The 17734-nt window shown below is 42.0% G+C and overlaps 1 protein-coding gene across 5 annotated transcripts in view; it reads right to left on the bottom strand.

Moving 5' to 3' along the window:
• The window catches only part of NUP93 (nucleoporin 93), a 172292-nt gene that overhangs the window by 127888 nt on the left and 26670 nt on the right, over positions 1–17734 (bottom strand). For 2 of the 5 annotated variants that reach the window (XM_004456555.4, XM_012524444.4), the window contains one exon: positions 1378–1570. The exons of 1 other annotated variant lie outside the window; for it this stretch is intronic. In XM_004456555.4, coding sequence (XP_004456612.2) covers positions 1378–1556 — 179 coding nt within the window. In that variant the 5' untranslated portion in view covers positions 1557–1570. Of the gene's footprint in view, positions 1–1377; positions 1571–3363; positions 3422–3869; positions 3893–17734 lie in introns of those variants that run through there. 2 more of the 5 variants (XM_023588256.3, XM_023588255.3) reach the window with 2 other exon arrangements.

Here is a 17734-nt window from a genome sequence, read left to right on the forward strand (position 1 = left end):
GATAGTTAAAAATCCCTGCCAGGTATTCTCTAACTTAGCTTACAATGCCAAAAGAATGCAAACCAGTGAGTATTTTTTAAAAAACATGCTGGGGAGGCCTAAAAGAAGAATTTCCACAAATACCCTTACTGACTCGGCAGTGCAGCCAAAATATTCAGCTTTCAAGATTAGATGGCAAAGAATGTAGCCTTTACACTCACTTCTGTGACACTTACTAAGTGCCCAAAACAAAGTCCCCACACTAACACCAGCACTTGGGTCTTGTCAAGTTCAAAGGAATGAGGACTGAGGAGGTGACTGACAGTCTCTCACATCCCCTGCCCAGAATCTCCATGACTTTCCAGATCCACCAAGGGTACAACAACTTCCTCTCCCATACTCCCACGGCCCTTCCATCAGGGTTATAGGAACATGCACTCTGGAGTCAGCTGAGTTTAAATCCTGGCAAACCACTCACCAGCTGTGTGATATGGCCAAGTTACTTGCCCTCTCTGAGCCTAAGTTTCTCGACTGCAACATCGAGTGTGACTGTAAGGATTAAGCAAAATCTTAAATCTAGCCGAGTTTCTGATACACAGAAAGAATCAGTAAATCACATTTCCTATGGAAAGCAGTATGGTTTTTTCCCATCCCAGCCCCACTCCCAATTATAAGCTCCTTAAGGGCAAGAGCCATGTCTAATTTATGGTTTTAGTCCCAGAGGTGGCACAGGCCTGGCACAGTAGAGACTCTAAACATATATTTGTAGAACCAACAGTTTAATCGATATGTGGCAGCCGCCGCCGCTGGCTGGACAGTCAGTCAGCACTTTTCTCCAGCTGCACTCTCTTGGGGCTTGCCCACTTTCCTGTTCTACAATCAACTAGCAGGCACTGTATTTCCGAGGTCTCTCTGAGGCAGCCTGACAATAAGCAGACAGAATCACTCCTCACTCACATGGCTTCTCATCACTGAGTGCTCATCAATTTCTTCCAAGAGCTCTTAAAAACAGAGTGCTCTCTGGCTTCAAAGGTAACACTTATCTGCGTGGCCCACATTTACTAACATACTTATGGGAGCCATTTATGACCCAACACTCAGCAAACCCAAGCAGGAACCACTGCGACCAGCTTCTGCATGACAAAGCTCTTCTGCCCACTCCCACCCCGATCATCTCTGCCTGTGATATGGGCTCATAGGTTGATCAGGAAGACAAAGCTGAAAATCTGAGAGGAAGGGAGACAAAGCAAGGCTGCTGTTTATAAAACCTCCCTGTGTTCCCGAGAATCTCACTTGTTCTGTTATTCACGGACAGAATCCAAATTCAAGCAGGAAAGAAGAAATGGATCCTGCCCCCAAACCACACAGTACCAATGCTGCCTCCCCACCAGTACTCACGCCTTGACATCTGCTGTCTCCTGGGACGTGCGTGTGAGGGTTCGGGAACGCAGGCGCTCGCCCGCCTGCTGGATCTCCTGTAAGTTCCGTTCCACATGGGGAAGCTCTGAGATGCCCTCGGTCTCAGCAGCAAGCTGTTCAGCTTGCTGAAGAAGCTCACCAAACCCCTCAGTATCCATCAGAGATGCAGATCCTTGATGGGGGAGAGAAAAGAAGAAACCTAAATCAAGCGAAAGATAGGCTTCAAATGCTGCCTGAATCTGTTAAAAACTAATGAAACGCTAGGACTTTTTGTAAACAGAGACAGCTCATCAACAAGCAGGATTTGTTCCTGAACATAGCCCAAGAACAGGTCTGGTAGAGAAAATGAGTCAGACTGTGAAGAAACAGAATCACTTCTGTACATATTGACAGCCCCTAAAAATTGATTTCTGCCATCAGAACAAACGCAAAGATATTAAGCCACAGACCAGAATTCCTGACTCTTTCCACAGACCCAAGGCAGACAAGGAAATGGAAGCTATGGTGGCAACCTCTATGATACTTAAAGAGCAATCACCCCTACCCTCTGATTCCTCCATCCAACTCAGAAAGACACCACCATCCACAGAGTGTTGGACAATTTATAAGGCCCTTATCTCATAAGATTCCTACAACATTTCTGTGAGGTTCCTGATAGAGGAGGCAGTCCAGTCTACATAAGGTCAGTTATGTGCCCAGAATATTCTGCTGCAATGTGGCTGCACTGAGACTAAAAGACAGAGGAGCAACACAGGTTGCTCCTTCACCAACATAAAAGACAGCACTTTTTATTCATGTCTAGGTTTCCATTCACTTTCTTTAGCTTACAAGGTTACTGAGGGTAGAGATTCATGTGTGCTTGTTATATATGACATTCATGATATTAGACTTAATTGTTCCTATCCCTACTACTTTTTAGAATACAATTACTACTGTTAATTATACTGATATAAATAGCAGCTGACTTTCAGACTGGGAATACGATTAGCAAGACCACCTGTTTCTCCAACAACTGATAGAGAAAACTCCTTTTAACAGTTCTGATATTTAACACACGTCATGCATTTATCAATCTCATATACACTGTACCATCTTGCATAAGGATCTTGACCAAGAACAAGTTTTTAAATCATATAGAAGGCTAAAAGGATCACCATCATAAATATTTTACATTGCTGAAAGGTTAAGAACAAAATTATTTATTAAAAAAAGAACAGGGAGGGTGCAGATGTAGTTCAAGTGGTTGAGCACCTGCTTCCCATGTGCAAGGTCCAAGGTTCAATGCCCAGTACCTCCTTAAAAAAAAAAAAATTAAACAGTAGCCCTTTTGGATAATACTTTTCTTCCTCTGTTTTTTAAATTTATTTTTTAAAAGATACTTAGATTGAACAAATGTTACATTCTTTTGTTTTAAACACGACTTGCACTTTACTTTTGAAATCCCACGATCTAAGATTGTAGTTATAATGTTCATGTAATGTAAAATTATCTCTCAGCTATGAAGCATGGGTTACTGTTAAAAGGGCACTGTTACCACCAAAATTGCACAGTAGAAGGACTTTTTAAAATGAGCATTAGAGAGCATTCACTTTAAAGGCAAAAGTACAAGGTTAAAACAAAAACAGCTCAGATGGAGTAAATATGAAAACACTTTGGTGTTCTTTAGTTCCAAGCTGACTTTCATCTTCAGGCAAAGATTCATATAAACAATAACTCTTTACTTAAATCTTACAGATATTTACCATAATTTTTTTTTTAACCTAACACAATCAGGCTGTACCTGGCAAGCTCTACATGTGGAAAAATGGGAATGGCAGAACTGGGAAAGTATTTTCAGGGACAGATGATGAAAGGAACAGAAGAGTATTTTTAAGCAACTGCTCTTGCCTGGTGAAGAAATGCTTTTCCTCAGAAACCTACAGGGCTACTAACATGCTACTAACTACCAGAAATATAATCACTCACCAGAAAGAGGAAAGAAAGCAATACACTGCCTCTTCTCTCCATTTTGCTTCTTGTACTCTAAGATAAAAATAATTTCTCTGAGTCAAGAAAAAGGAAATTTTTTTTCTTTCATAAGGAAAACTTTAGCACTCCCTATAAAAGAAATGACAAAACTTTTCTGTTAAAAAGAGAGAGAGAAAAGAAATCCTTGAAGGCCTCCATGACACAAAACCCACATCCAATTGTCCAGCAAAGCCTTTCAAATCTAACTTCAAAATACATCCAAAATCTGTCATTTCACCACTGCCACCTAACCACCTCCCCATATCCAAGCCACTCTCCTGGACATCAGCAGCTTCCTCCCTGGCCTTCCTGCTTCTCAACCCAGCAACCTTTCTGCTTAAGCCCTTTGTACAAAATAAAGCCGAGATAATTGATCCCACTCTCCCTCCCTTACCCCTCAGATCCATCTCCAGCCCCATTCCCCTCTCCCTCTCTGGGCTCCAGGTACCCTGGGGTCTACTTACCAGACCCCTGAAGGGTCAGACACAGTCCTGCCTTAGAGTCTTTGTTTTCTCTACCTGAGACACACCCCTTCTTTCCCTTGCCCAGACATGCTCAAGGCTGATTCCCTACCTCTCATGTTTACACCTCTGCCACCTTATCTTTCAGACTTACCTAGAACATGTTCTTTAAATTGCAAATCACACCTACGCCCAGCACTGTGCCTTTTCCCTTTTTGTTTATCTCCTCCTGCTAGAAGGTAAGCCCTACAAGGTCAGCCATACAAGGTCAGGGATTCTTGTCTGGTTTGTTCACTAGAACAATGCCAGGCCGACAGTAGGTGCTCATTTGTTAAAAGACTAGGAGGGGGATACAGATGTGGTTCAACTGACAGAGCATCTGCCCACTATATAGGAGGTCCAGGGTTCAAACCCAGGACCTCCTGGCCCGTGTGGTGAGCTGGCCCATGTGCGGTGCTGCCATACGCAGGGAGTGCCATGCCACGCAGGGATGCCCCCTGCGTAGGGCAGCCCCATGCTCAAGGAGTGTGCCCCACAAGGAGAGCCGCCCCATGCGAAAAGCACAGCCCACCCAGGAGTGGAGTCACACACACGGAGAGGTGACGCAGCAAGATGATTCAAGAAAAAAGACACAGATTCCCAGTGCCACGGAGAATGCAGGCAGACAGAGGAATGCACAGCAAATGGACACAAGAGAGCAAACAATGGGGGGGAGGGGGGAGGAAGGGGAGAGAAATAAATAAAATAAATCTCAAAAAAAAAAAAAAAAGACTAGGAGGGGTCTTATTCTTATGTGTTGAGTGTCTTTCCTTCTTGGAGGCTTCCTGTACTCCTTCGTCAAGTTGGTATCCATTGACAAGCGGAGACCAGAGCATAACTTTCCTTTCCAACTACCAACTGAAACCTAATCTTTATGAGGCAGCATAGCAGAAGGCAGTAACAGTATATAGATGGCATGAATTCAGGTCACACTCAACACAGGCTAGTGCTTTTTCTCTAAATATCCAGACAAAAACCAGTGGTATTTTAGAAGCAACCATCAAATTTTCAGGTAGAACAGAATTCCAAACCAAAAGAATAAATGCATATATATAGAAAGAATTTTGCAATACAACTCCAGGGTAGGGGTAAAAAGATAGTAAGTTTTTCACATCCACTTGAGAGAAAGAGAGATGACATGTATACAATACCATACTTAAGAAAAACTGGATCTATCTTGCATTACAAGTCAATTAATTTACAAAAAAGTTTTATTAAAGTTTCCAAATCTACACTTTGACTGTAGTCATCATTCCATTTTATTAAAATTTATAGTTTATTTTTGATTTCATAAATATAAGAACAATTTTTTATCCCTTCCAGAAAATATCAATTTAGCCATAAAATATAAGGGTAAGCCACTTAATTAATTTGACCCAATATACTGAAAACTAATCATGAAAATAACCTTATTAGCTTTATCCAATAGAGAGAATTAAAATCATCTAGGGGAAGCAAACTGAAGTCAAAGCTTTATGTTGGAAAAATCTGGCCAGGACAAGTGCAGAGACAGGATGCCAGCTGCACTGGTAGGGACCTATGAAGGATGGGACCAGGAAGAAGCCATACTGGGGACCCTCAGGAAACAGGATATGGAGCAGCCCACACAGCAAAACAGCTGGACAGGAAAAGGCTAGAGGATAGACTTGGCAAGGACCCTGAGCCTCTGAGTGTGATGGTAAGAAACAGGTGTATCACAGGGTACCCAGCCTCTGCGCACCTAACTGCTCTCCCCTGCTGCTTAGCAGAAGTCCTACTGAGACTTCATAGACCTCCTCAACTATTCAAGCAACTGAAAGTCTAAAACTGAAGGACAAACTTACCGCCATTGTTAGAAGGCAGGAGGATATTGGTTACTTTGAGGGGTGAGTGGGGGAGTGACAGAAGTGGCATGAGGGGATAGCAATTTTCTATTTCTTGATCTGGATGCTGGTTAACAGTGTTTTCACTTTGAGAAAACTCACTGAGGTAGACTCTTAGGATGTGTGCACTTTTTTGATTGTTAAAATTAACAAAAAAGTTCCCCCAAAAAAACAAATGACAATGGCTCATTGCTTTTCCTAGGCTGAAGGAGGGCACCCCACTATGTTAAAACTAAGAAATGTCCTTAAGAAATTTCCGGGGTTCAGACCTTCTCACCACACTTAGAAGATGCTAAGTGGATTAACTCGAGGAAAAAATTCAAGCCCAGTTTTAGAGACAGCTTCTATCTAGAGCTAAAACAAAGGTCTGGCTAGACTTCCATTTCCTCATTCTGCATTCACCTGACATTCAAGGTCAAAAAGAAAAAAAAAATGTCCCTTTGGAGCATACCATTCTTAAATTTGGGGGGGAGCCTCAAATTGCATATAAGGTGAGATGAACTAAACATAAAAAAAGAGTAAAATGCATCAGATAATTTTAGTTCACTTGTTATTAACATGTGAGTTAATCAGGAGAAATACAGTCATTTCCATATTTTCAATATAACCACAGTAAATATTTAACAGAGTCAGAAAAGAGTAAATACTTAAATAGTCAAACTACTGAGGACTTCTAGACCGTTTTAAATTAGTATGCCTCCAGGATTCCACAGGTGGTTAGAACTATGGTCTCTTATAATATTCACATTTATTGTATTTAATGTCTACATATCCATTTTCTGGCATTAATTATTAGTTCATTAGTTTCTTTTCTCTTAAAGCATTAGCCCCAAGTAGAATTGTCTTTTCATTTGAACAGGGCTTCATGGATTCCCAAACTGGGGGACCACTTTAAAGACTGTTTTTATGGGGTCATTCCAGAAATGGCTGTTACTCACTAGTTCTCTTGACTTACACTTATGTTTTTAATACTTCTAAGATATAGTCTAGAAAGTTAGAGCCTTCAGAGTCTCAAAGCTGACAAAAAAGACGGCAGTGCCCCCCAGCCATCCATGCTAGCCCTGTAGACCATACTATCTCCTGGTTTCTAGTCCTGGAGACGGTGGCCTAGAGCAGGATCAGCAAACTTTTCCTGAAAAGGGTTGGAGAATAAAGATTTCAGGCTTTGCAGGTCAGTCAACTACTCAACTCTGCCAGTATAGTCTGAAAGCAGCCACAGGTAATATATAAACAAATTAGCTTGGCTGTACTCCAATAAAATTTTAATTATAGACACTGAAACTTGAATTTCACACAATTTCCACATCATGTGGATTTTTTTTGAGCCATTTAAAGATGTAAAAACCATTTTTAGCTTATTTGCCCTGCAGGCCATAGTTTGCCAACCCCTGGCCTAGGTTATCTGAGCTAGAGCTGATAAGTCAATACTGGATCAGTGCTTACTATTAGGTTGGTGCAAAAGGAATTGTGGTATTGGACCGTAAATTTTAAATCATTATAACTAGTCTCAAACACATCTTTATTAATCAAAGTATGAGCCCTTACAATCAACACATTTTTGCCAATGAGAAATAAGTTTGTTTATTCCTGTAGCATAAAAATCTGTGCTTCAGGATTCAATGAACTCTTGGAAAGCATTTTCCGTATCCTGCTGGCGTAGAAGTATTTTCCCTGCAAAAAGTTGTCGAGATGCTTGAAGAAGTAGTAGTCGGTTGGCTAGAGGTCAGATGAATGTGGCAGATGAGGCAAAACTTCGTAGCCCAATTTGTTCAACTTTTGAAGGGTTGGTTGTGCAATGTGTGGTTGGGTGTTGTTGTGGAGAAGAACTGGGCCCTACTGACCAATGCCAGCTGTAGGTGTTGCAGTTTTCGGTGCATCTCATTGATTTGCTGAGCATATTTCTCAGATGTAATGGTTTTGCCGGGATTCAGAAAGCTGTAGTGGATCAGACTAGAAATCTCATTGATTTGCTGAGCATATTTCTCAGATGTAATGGTTTTGCCAGGATTCAGAAAGCTGTAGTGGATCAGACTAGCAGCAGACCACCAAATAGTGACCATGCCTTTTTTTGTGTGCAAGTTTGGCTTTGGGAAATGCTTTGGAGCTTCTTCTCAGTCCAACCACTGAGCTGGTCGTGGCCAGCTGTCGTATAAAATCGTATAAAAGTATAAAATACTGTTCATCGTATATCACAATCTAATCAAGAAATGGTTCATTGTTGTATAAAATAAGAGAACACGATACTTCAAAAGACGATTTTTAAAAAATTTTCGGTCAGCTCATGAGGCACCTACTTATCAAACTTTTTCACTTTTCCAATTTGCTTCAAATGCCATATGACTGTAGGATGGTCAACACTGAGTTCTTCAGCGACTTCTCGTGTAGTTTAAGATCACCTTCAATGACCGCTCTCAACTGGTCATTGTCAACTTCCGATGGCTGGCCACTATGCTCCTCATCTTCAAGGCTCTTGTCTCCTTTGCAAAACTTCTTGAACCACCACTGCACTGTGTGTTCGTTAGCAGTTCCTGGGGCAAATGTGTTGTTGATGTTGCAAGTTGTCTCCACTGCGTTACAACCCATTTTGAACTCAAATAAGAAAATCACTCAAATTTGCCTTTTTTGTCTAACATCATTTCCATAGTCTAAAATAAATAAACAGCAAGTAATAAGTCATTAGCAAAAAACATAAAGCGAGAAGTGCACATTAAAATGATATATAACAAAACCACATTTAAGAATGCATGCCAATATAAAACAGCAAATTTCAACAATGCAAAACCACCATTAATTTGCAAGAACCTAATAGCTACACGCCCCAGGCAAAGCTATCCTCACTAGGCCTCAGCAGTGAAAACGCTGTTATAAAGACTAAGTGAGGGGGAAGCGGATGTGGCTCAACAGATAAAGCATCCTCCTACCATATAGGAGGTCCAGGGATTTGATACCCAGGGCCTCCTGGCTCGTGTGGTGAGCTGGCCCACGTGCAGTGCTGCTGTGAGCAAGAAATGCCGGCCCACGCAGGGATGCCCCCATGTGTAAGGGTGCCCCCTGCGCAAGGAATGGCCCCTGCGCAAGAAGAGCCGCCCCGCGTGAAACCGCAGCCTGTCCAGGAGTGGTGCCACACACACGGAGAGCTGACGCAGCAAGATGATGCAAAAACAACAAAAAAAGACACAAATCCCCAGCACCACCGGATGAGAATACAAGTGGACACAGAAGAACACACAGCAAACGGACATAGAGAGCAAGCAAAGGGGTGGAAGGTGGGGAAAATAAATAAATCTTTTAAAAAAAGAGTAAATGAGGGAAGTGGATGTGACTCAAGTGATTGGGCTTCTGCCTACCACATGGGAGGACCCGGGTTTGATCTCTGGGGCCTCCTAGTAAAAAAAAGTATGCCCCTGAGGCAAGCCAATGTCCACACAAGTGAATCGCAGCAAGATGACGACACAACAAAAGAGAGACAAAGGGGAAAGTCAAGGTGAGGTGCAACAGAACCCAGGAACTGAGGTGGCACAAGTGACAGAGAACCTCTCTCCACATCAGAGGTCCCCAGGATCGAATCCCAGTGAATCCTAAAGGAGAAAGATGAGAAGAGAAGACAAAAGAGAAATAGATACAGAGTATCACAGAGTGAACAGACACAGCAAAAACAGCTGGGCGGGGAAGGGGAAAAAAAAAGAGTAAATGAGTGACACAACAGGTCGGCTGTAATTCCCTTTTTCCAAACTCTTTAAGCTGTTTATTTGGACAGTATATTTGGGGGAAGAAATCTGTAATGAAATCCATCCGTAAATGTTCTTTTGCCCTAAGGCACTGGATGCTAGAGTACAGCACAGTGCAATGCAACACATTAAACCCAAGTAAATTTTCCCTTTCCCTTATCACCTACAATCCAAATAGCCCAGTTACCCAAAAAACACTAAGGGCTGAGGGAAAGGGATGAAAAGATTAAAGAGAATGCCATCTGTCTTTTCCTCAGTGTTAAAGAAACCTCTCTCTAGTCACTCCATGAAACTTCCCTGCAGAATTTCCATATAATCAAATACCTATTACCACTTACTGTGGAATTCTAGTTTTACCATGTACCCAAATATCATCTCTTTCAACTACAAAGATCCTACAATCTAACAAATGCACAGTTAGCACTGCTATATTTTTTGGATGTTGTCAGAGAGGATGGACTTTACGTACATCAGAGGAAATGACTGCTGTTGCTACTTATACCTTTTTCTTTAAAATGTGCAACTAACAATTTTCTTCCTTTCTTCTATTATTTTTAAAAGTTTTGATATTACAGTAAAATAAATTCCAAAAGCATACTTAAACATGAAATGGAAAACCAAACTTTGAACCCAACATCTGGTTTGAGGCTAGATAATTCACTTGCTCACAGAGGTGGATTGATTTATCCCTGGAATAAGATCCAAATCTCTCCATCTCGATTTCCTCATCTATAAAAAAGAGATGATAAACCCTACCTACTTCTTGGGATTGGTGATACACAGAAAATACTTTATAAACCCTGCTGATTTATATTATTGTAAAATATTATTTTAGCTTTGTTCCAAAGCTGCCAATTTGGCATCGTTTTATCACTTAATTATAAATATCTCTGTTTTAAAACATCTTCCAGAAAATATTTGATCCTAAATTCTAACTTATTTAGTCATAACTTTCTATCATTCAGTAAGTACTTTGGGAAGGCAGTTACAAGTTTTATACATATGCTATATACTCCACTACCAAATATGGCTTTTATTAAAAACCTAAATTTCCAGAATGATGGTGTGATTCAAAAGAAATTTAGCATTTAATTCCAAGTGAAAATTTTGTCTTCAAACTTTATTAATAATTAGACTGTAATAGGATTAAGGCACAAGAACAGTGTTTCACATTCAATACCAAAGATTAAGGAGAAACGCTTCACTTGAGATATAAAAAGTTTAAGACTAGTACTGCTCTCCTCTCGTGATATGAACACATAAACCATGGTTAGATGACAACAGCATTCCACTTTTTACTGTATCTGTCAGCTGTCAATTACGACAACAACCAAAATGAAAATTATATTTTGACAGGCATCTGTTGTTTCAAATGTCTCTGGAGGAGGGAGAAAGAGAACGGTATAAAATTTGTTGTGGAATAATTCTTTATAGTTTGCAAGATTAAGTAAAAGAGAGTTAGACCTAATCATTATTCAGAAGGTAGACTTCTGGAGAAAACAAAGAACTAAAATAAATTAACCTAGATGGAAAAGAAATTAAAGTAAGGATGTGTAGTATCAGCTTTCTTGATATATAAAATATCACACTTAGATCACTTTGTATTATTTCATCTTCAATGAGCAAAGAGAAGAGATCTGGCATCAGAGAGACACATAAATTGTCCACATAGGGACCTGTCTGAGAACTCTCAGCTATCTGTAGAAGCCAGGCGTGGGATAGAAGAGCTGTGAGTTCCAGCCTGGCCCCGCCCCCCCAGCCCTCTGACCCTGGGGCTGGCCCTACCTCTCTCTCTGATCCCAGTTCTACCACCAATGAGACCAGAGGTTAGCTCTGGTGATTTCTAAGGGCCTACCCACCACGAAGATCTACAACTGTGGAAAATTTTAATTCAGTCCTTAAACTCACTTTATGCTTCCTTTGGAAGGAATAGCCCTATTTTAGTGGTGAGGATATTATCTGTATAAAAAACATCAGTGCAGGAATGACTGTGGCCTCATCTTATGACTGGCATAAACAGAGGCAGATCACCAAGCTTACCCCTAAAATGCTCTGGCTCTTCTCTCCACATCAGTGGTTCTTAACCAAAGGCAGTTTTGCCCCCCTAGGAACATCCGCCAATGTCTTCAGACGCTTTTGGTTGTCACAAACTGGGGGAAGGGTACGACTGGCATCTGGAGGGAGGAGGCCAGGGATGCTGCCAAACATCCTACAATGGACAGGGCAGTGGCCACAACAAAGAATTATCCAGCCCAAAATGTCAATAGTGCCAGGTTGAGAGACCCTGCTATAAACCCAGGTTTCTTGTACTGCAGGCCATGACCCCACCATCAGGGGCACTAGGAACCCCCAGAACTACATGCACAAGGTTTTCTGCACTTCTTTTTTTTTTTTTTGGTCATTTTTAGCATCATATATTTTACCAATTTTTACAACATTAAGTAGTACATTGCTGTATTGCATTCTCAACATGAAAAAAATATATATTACAGGTAACACTAAAATATTCTCTGACAGCACTCCTTCCTATTAAAATCCCTTAATCTTACAGGGGAATACTATTTCAATGTTTTTTTTTCCTGTAAATTCAGTACCAATGACTACAAATTTATTGTGATTCTGGAATAACAAAATAAGATATATACCTATGCTTATATAATCAACTGATTTTGGGGGGGGGGTTTCTTCATTTTCTTTTAAATGTTACATTAAAAAAAATGAGGTCCCCATATACCTCCCACCCCTCCCACATCAACAACCTCTTCCATCATCGCGGCACATCCGCTGCACCTGGCAAATACATTCTGGAGCACCGCTGCACAACATGGACAGTGGCCCACATTGTAGTCTACACACTCCCCCAGTCCACCCAGTGGGCCACGACAGGACATACAACGTCCAGCATCCGTCCCTGCAGCACCACCCGGGCCAATTCCAAATCCTAAAATGCCCCCACACCATAGCTCTTCTTCCATCTCCCAACCATCAGCAGCCACCATGGCCACCCTCTCCACATCACTACTACAATTTTTTCCCTTCCCAATCACAATAGTTCCCAGCAAACCACCAGTAAGTCCACTTTAATCCATACTCTATTCCTCCATCCTGTGGACCCTGGGATGCTTATGTCCAGTGCCCTCTACATCAAGAGTGGGCTTAGAGTCCACATGGATGATGGATGCAATTCCCTTGCTTGCAGCTGTAGGCACTCTTGGCATCCTGGTGTGGTGGCATAAGAGCCTATATTATTTCAAATTTTATAATATCTTTTCAGACCTTTTTCTAGACATTTACAGGCTAATATTATATTGGGTCTGTTTGTGTGTGAGTGTGTGTGTTATCAATGTTATACTATGAATATTGTTCTGCAAATTGTTTTTCTCACTCACCAGTAAGCCTTAGAACCCTTTCCACTTAGGTGTCACCACTAATTAGTAGGAGATGCATTTTTTTTTAATGTAAAAAGAGCACTGTAACTTTTATCAGATTCTAACAATAGTCTGAGTCCCCACCCCCAAATAATTTTAAAGCCACTATATATACAAAATTATCCCATTTTTTTTAAAAAAAAGCCTAACTATTTAGGACAAATAAATTATAGTATATTCATACACTGGAGTACCACACAGCAATGTAAAAGACTGAACTACAGCTCTATGGAACATGGAGGAGTCTCACAGATAGAATGGTGAACTAAAAAAATCAAATACAAAAAAAAAAGGGGGCATGATCTAATCCTATTTATATGGATTTTAAGAATAGGAAAAACTATAGTCTACAGTGCTGGAAATCACATTTGATATCCTCTGGGTGGGGGGTGGTAATTAATTGGGAAAGAGGAACGCCAAATGGGTTTGCCTGGGACACAGAGGGGTCTGGGAACGCTGGACTTTCAGTGGTAGAGCCGGAAAAGTCCGGAGCAACCAGAGAGAGTCGGTCATTCTAGTGAGAGGATGTCAGAGAGTAAGAAAAAGCAGAGAGGTGGAGGAGGCAAGATGGCGGCTGAGTGAACTTCCCGGTTACTAGCTCCTGGAGGGAATCGGCTGGGAGGCGTCGGAGACTCCTTGGGACCGGGCTGTTTCGGGATTTTTCCTGGTCCCAAGGTGTTTGGACATCGATTTGGAGGGAAGGTAACAGAGAGGATCCGTCTGTGAAATATACACGGAGATCCCAGCTACGTGTGGAGGATTCCCTCCTTGGGTAGGCAGAGCCGAGGCAGCTAGCACCGCACGTAGCCCCGGCGGGCGGCGGCCAGGGTAGCCTAGCTGGGCCGCGGTGGGCAGCGGGCGGGGGATCCGAGCCACACCGCGGTGGGCGGCGGGCGGGAGAGCCGAGCCGCGCTGTGCCGCGGCGGGCGGCGGCCAAGGGAGCCGAGCCCAGCTGAGCTGCGGCGGGCGGCGGGCGGCGGGCGGGAGAGCCGAGCCGCGCTGTGCCGCGGCGGGCAAGGGAGCCGAGCCCAGCCGAGCCTAGCTGCGCCGCGGCGGGCGGCGGGCGGCAAAGCCGAGCCGGGCCGAGCCCAGCTGAGCCGCGGAGGGCGAGGGGGCCGAGCCCAGCCGAGCTCGGTCGAGCCCAGCCGCGCGGCGGAGGGCGGCGAGCGGGAGAGCCGAGTCGCGCTGCGCTGCGGAGGGTGGCGGGCAGGGAAGCCGAGCCCAGCCGGGCCCAGCTGAGCCCAGCCGAGCCGCGGTGGGCGAGGGAGCCGAGCCCAGACGAGCTCGGCCGAGCCCAGCCGCGCCACGCCGGGCAGGAGAGCCGAGCCGTGCTGCGCCGCGGCGGGCGGCGGGCGGGAAAGCCGAGCCCAGCCGAGCCCAGCTGAGCCGCGACGGGCGGAGGACCCGAGCCCAGCCGAGCCTAGCCAAGCCTAGCCAAGCCCAGCCAAGCCCAGCCAAGCCGCGGAGGGCAGGGGACCGGAGCCCATCCGAGCCCAGCCGAGCCTGGTGGCGGGGTTTCTGTTCTTTGTTTTTTGTTTTTTTTTTGTTTTTTTTTATTTTTTATTTTATTTTATTTTTGTTGTTGTTGTTGTTTTTTTTTAATCCTCTCTTTCCTGTCCCCAATATTCTTCTTATACTATTTTATCTTAACAATACAATAGGTCCTACAGGTAATACCTCACATTTGCTGGGTTTCCTCACCCTCCACTGCCACATTTCTCTGTGAATAGATTTAGCCTATCTACACTATCCCCTTTCCCCTACAACTTGATATCCTCCACCATCTGCTATCTCTCCTATATTCCATCTCCCTTTCTTTGATCCACAAAGTGTCTAACTCTTAATTTCTAATACCTTTGTTTAGTTTTCCATCTGGTATTCGTCCCTGAAACTATTACGTTTCTTTTCTCTTTCCCTCTCTCACGGAAACAATAGCCTCTTAGTACGTACCACATTCCTCCCATATTCAGTCGTCTACCTCATTATAGGTACTTTCCTACTACTATAACTCTACACAATTTACATGATCTAACCTCCATCCTCCCAGAACTCATATTGTTGCTTTGTTAACATATATCACCAATACTACTTCACACTTTTTCCTCCCTTACACAATTGCCTTTCCCCAGCACTAATACTTTCATTTAAAGTGAGCTTAACTAGCAATAAGAAATTGGAATAAGAAGAACAAAGTGACAAAGAGAAGATATAACACTTACACAAAAACAACAGCTAATTAATCTCCAAGACTAGACAAAGAAGCTAAGGAACTGATTAAACCCGTCAAGAAAAAATGTTGACAAGACAGCAACAAAAAAATCTACAAACCAAACCAGTAATCAGGAAAACATGGCTGAATCCAATCAGGAAGGGGGGCAGGACTTCACACAAGCAATGAAAGATCTCAGAACATTTATCATCGACAAATTTGATGAAGTAATGAAAGAGGTTAACAGCATGAAGACAACACTTGGAGGGGAAATTGCAGACATGCGCAAAAAAATAACAGATATGATGGAAATGAACACCACAATTCAAGAAATCAAAAATACACTTGCAGCAAATATCAGCAGACTAGAAGAGGCAGAGCAGAGAATTAGTGATGTGGAAGACAGTGCATTGGAAATCAAACAGATAGTAGAAGTGGTCAATAAAAAGGTAGAAAAAATCCAGATAGGACTTGGGGACCTGAATGATAACGCAAAACGCTCAAACATACGTATTATAGGCATTCCAGAAGGAGAAGAGAAGGGAAAGGGGTCAGAAGGACTGTTGCAGGAAATAATGGCTGAAAACTTCCCAAATCTACTGAAAGAGACAGATGTACATATCCAAGAAGCACAGCGCACTCCACTGGTCACAAACCCCAACAGGCCCACCCCAAGACATATACTTGTCAAATTATCCAATGCTCAAGACAAAGAAAAAATTCTAAAAGCAGCAAGAGAAAAGAAAACCATCACATACAAGGGAAACTCCTTAAGATTAAGTGCTGATTTCTCATCTGAAACGATGGAGGCAAGAAGGCAGTGGTATGATAGAGTCAAGGTACTAAAGGAAAAAAATCTCCAACCAAGAATACTCTATCCAGCTAAACTAGCATTCAAAAATGATGGAGAGTTCAAAATATTCACAGATAAACAGAAACTGAAAGAGTATATCAACAAGAAACCTCCCCTTCAAGAAATTCTTAAGGGAGTTCTGCAGGAAGAAAGGAAAAAACAGGGCAGTCAGAGATGGAGGAGAGTGTAAAAGCAACAAGAAAGACAAAAATAGAAGGGGAAAATAAAATAATACAAACAAAATATAACAAACACAAATCCAACCAAAATATGGCTACCATAAATAACTCTCTAAACGTAATAACACTGAATGTCAACGGACTAAACTCACCTATCAAAAGATTCAGACTGGGACACTGGATAAGGACATACGACCCATCTATATGCTGTCTACAAGAGACACATCTTAGACTCAGAGACTCATGGAGGTTGAAAGTGAAGGGCTGGAAAACAATCATACAAGCAAACAACAACCAAAAAAAGGCAGGAGTAGCTATATTAATATCAGACAAAATAGACTTTAAATGCGAAACAATTGTGAGAGACAAAGAAGGATACTATATTTTAGTGAAAGGGACAATCTGTCAAGAAGATCGAACAATCATAAATATTTATGCTCCTAACAAGGGCGCCTCTAAATATGTGAGGCAAACGCTGGAAAAACTAAGTGAAAGAATAGCTGCATCTACAATTATAGTGGGGGATTTTAATACACCACTATCAACTCTGGACAGAACATCTCAAAAGAGAATCACTAAAGAAACAAAACATTTGAACAGTATATTAGAAGAGCTGGATCTAATAGACATATATAGATCATTACACCCAAACACAGCAGGATATACATTGTTCTCAAGCGCACATGGAACATTCTCCAAGATTGACCAAATGCTAGGCCACAAAGAAAGGCTTAATGAATTCAGAAAGATCGAAATCATACAAAACAATATCTCTGACCACAGTGGAGTGAAGCTGGAAATTTGCAAGGGACAGAGACCCAGACTCCACACGACAATTTGGAAATTAAACAGCACACTCTTAGAAAAACAGTGGGTCAAAGAGGAAATCTCAAAAGAAATCAATGACTACCTTGAAACAAATGATAATGATAACACAACATACCAAAATTTATGGGATGCAGCAAAAGCGGTACTGAGAGGGAAATTTATAGCCATAAATTCATATATCAAAAAAGAAGAAAGAGCAAAAATTGAAGAACTAACTGCACATTTGAAGGAATTAGAAAAACAACAACAAAGTAACCCAACAGGAAGAAGAAGGAAGGAAATAACAAAGATAAGAGCAGAACTAAATGAAATAGAAAATAAGAAAGCACTTGAAAAGATAAACAAGACCAAGAGCTGGTTTTTTGAGAAGATCAACAAAATTGACAAACCTTTAGCGAGACTAACAAAGAAAAAAGAGAGAAGATGCAAATACACAAAATAAGAAATGAGAAAGGTGATATCACCACTGACCCCACAGAAATAAAGACTATCATAAGAGGATACTTTGAAAAACTATATTCCAACAAAAATGACAATTTAGAGGAAATGGACAAATTCCTAGAAACACATAAGCAGCCCATACTGACGAAAGAAGAAATTGATGATCTTAACAAACCAATCACAAGCAAAGAGATAGAATCAGTCATTAAAAATCTCCCAACTAAGAAGAGCCCAGGGCCAGACGGCTTCACAGGTGAATTCTACAAAACATTCCGGAAAGAACTAACACCAATCCTGTTGA

This window comes from Dasypus novemcinctus, chromosome 18 (assembly GCF_030445035.2).
Source record: "Dasypus novemcinctus isolate mDasNov1 chromosome 18, mDasNov1.1.hap2, whole genome shotgun sequence".
Taxonomy (NCBI): domain Eukaryota; kingdom Metazoa; phylum Chordata; class Mammalia; order Cingulata; family Dasypodidae; genus Dasypus; species Dasypus novemcinctus.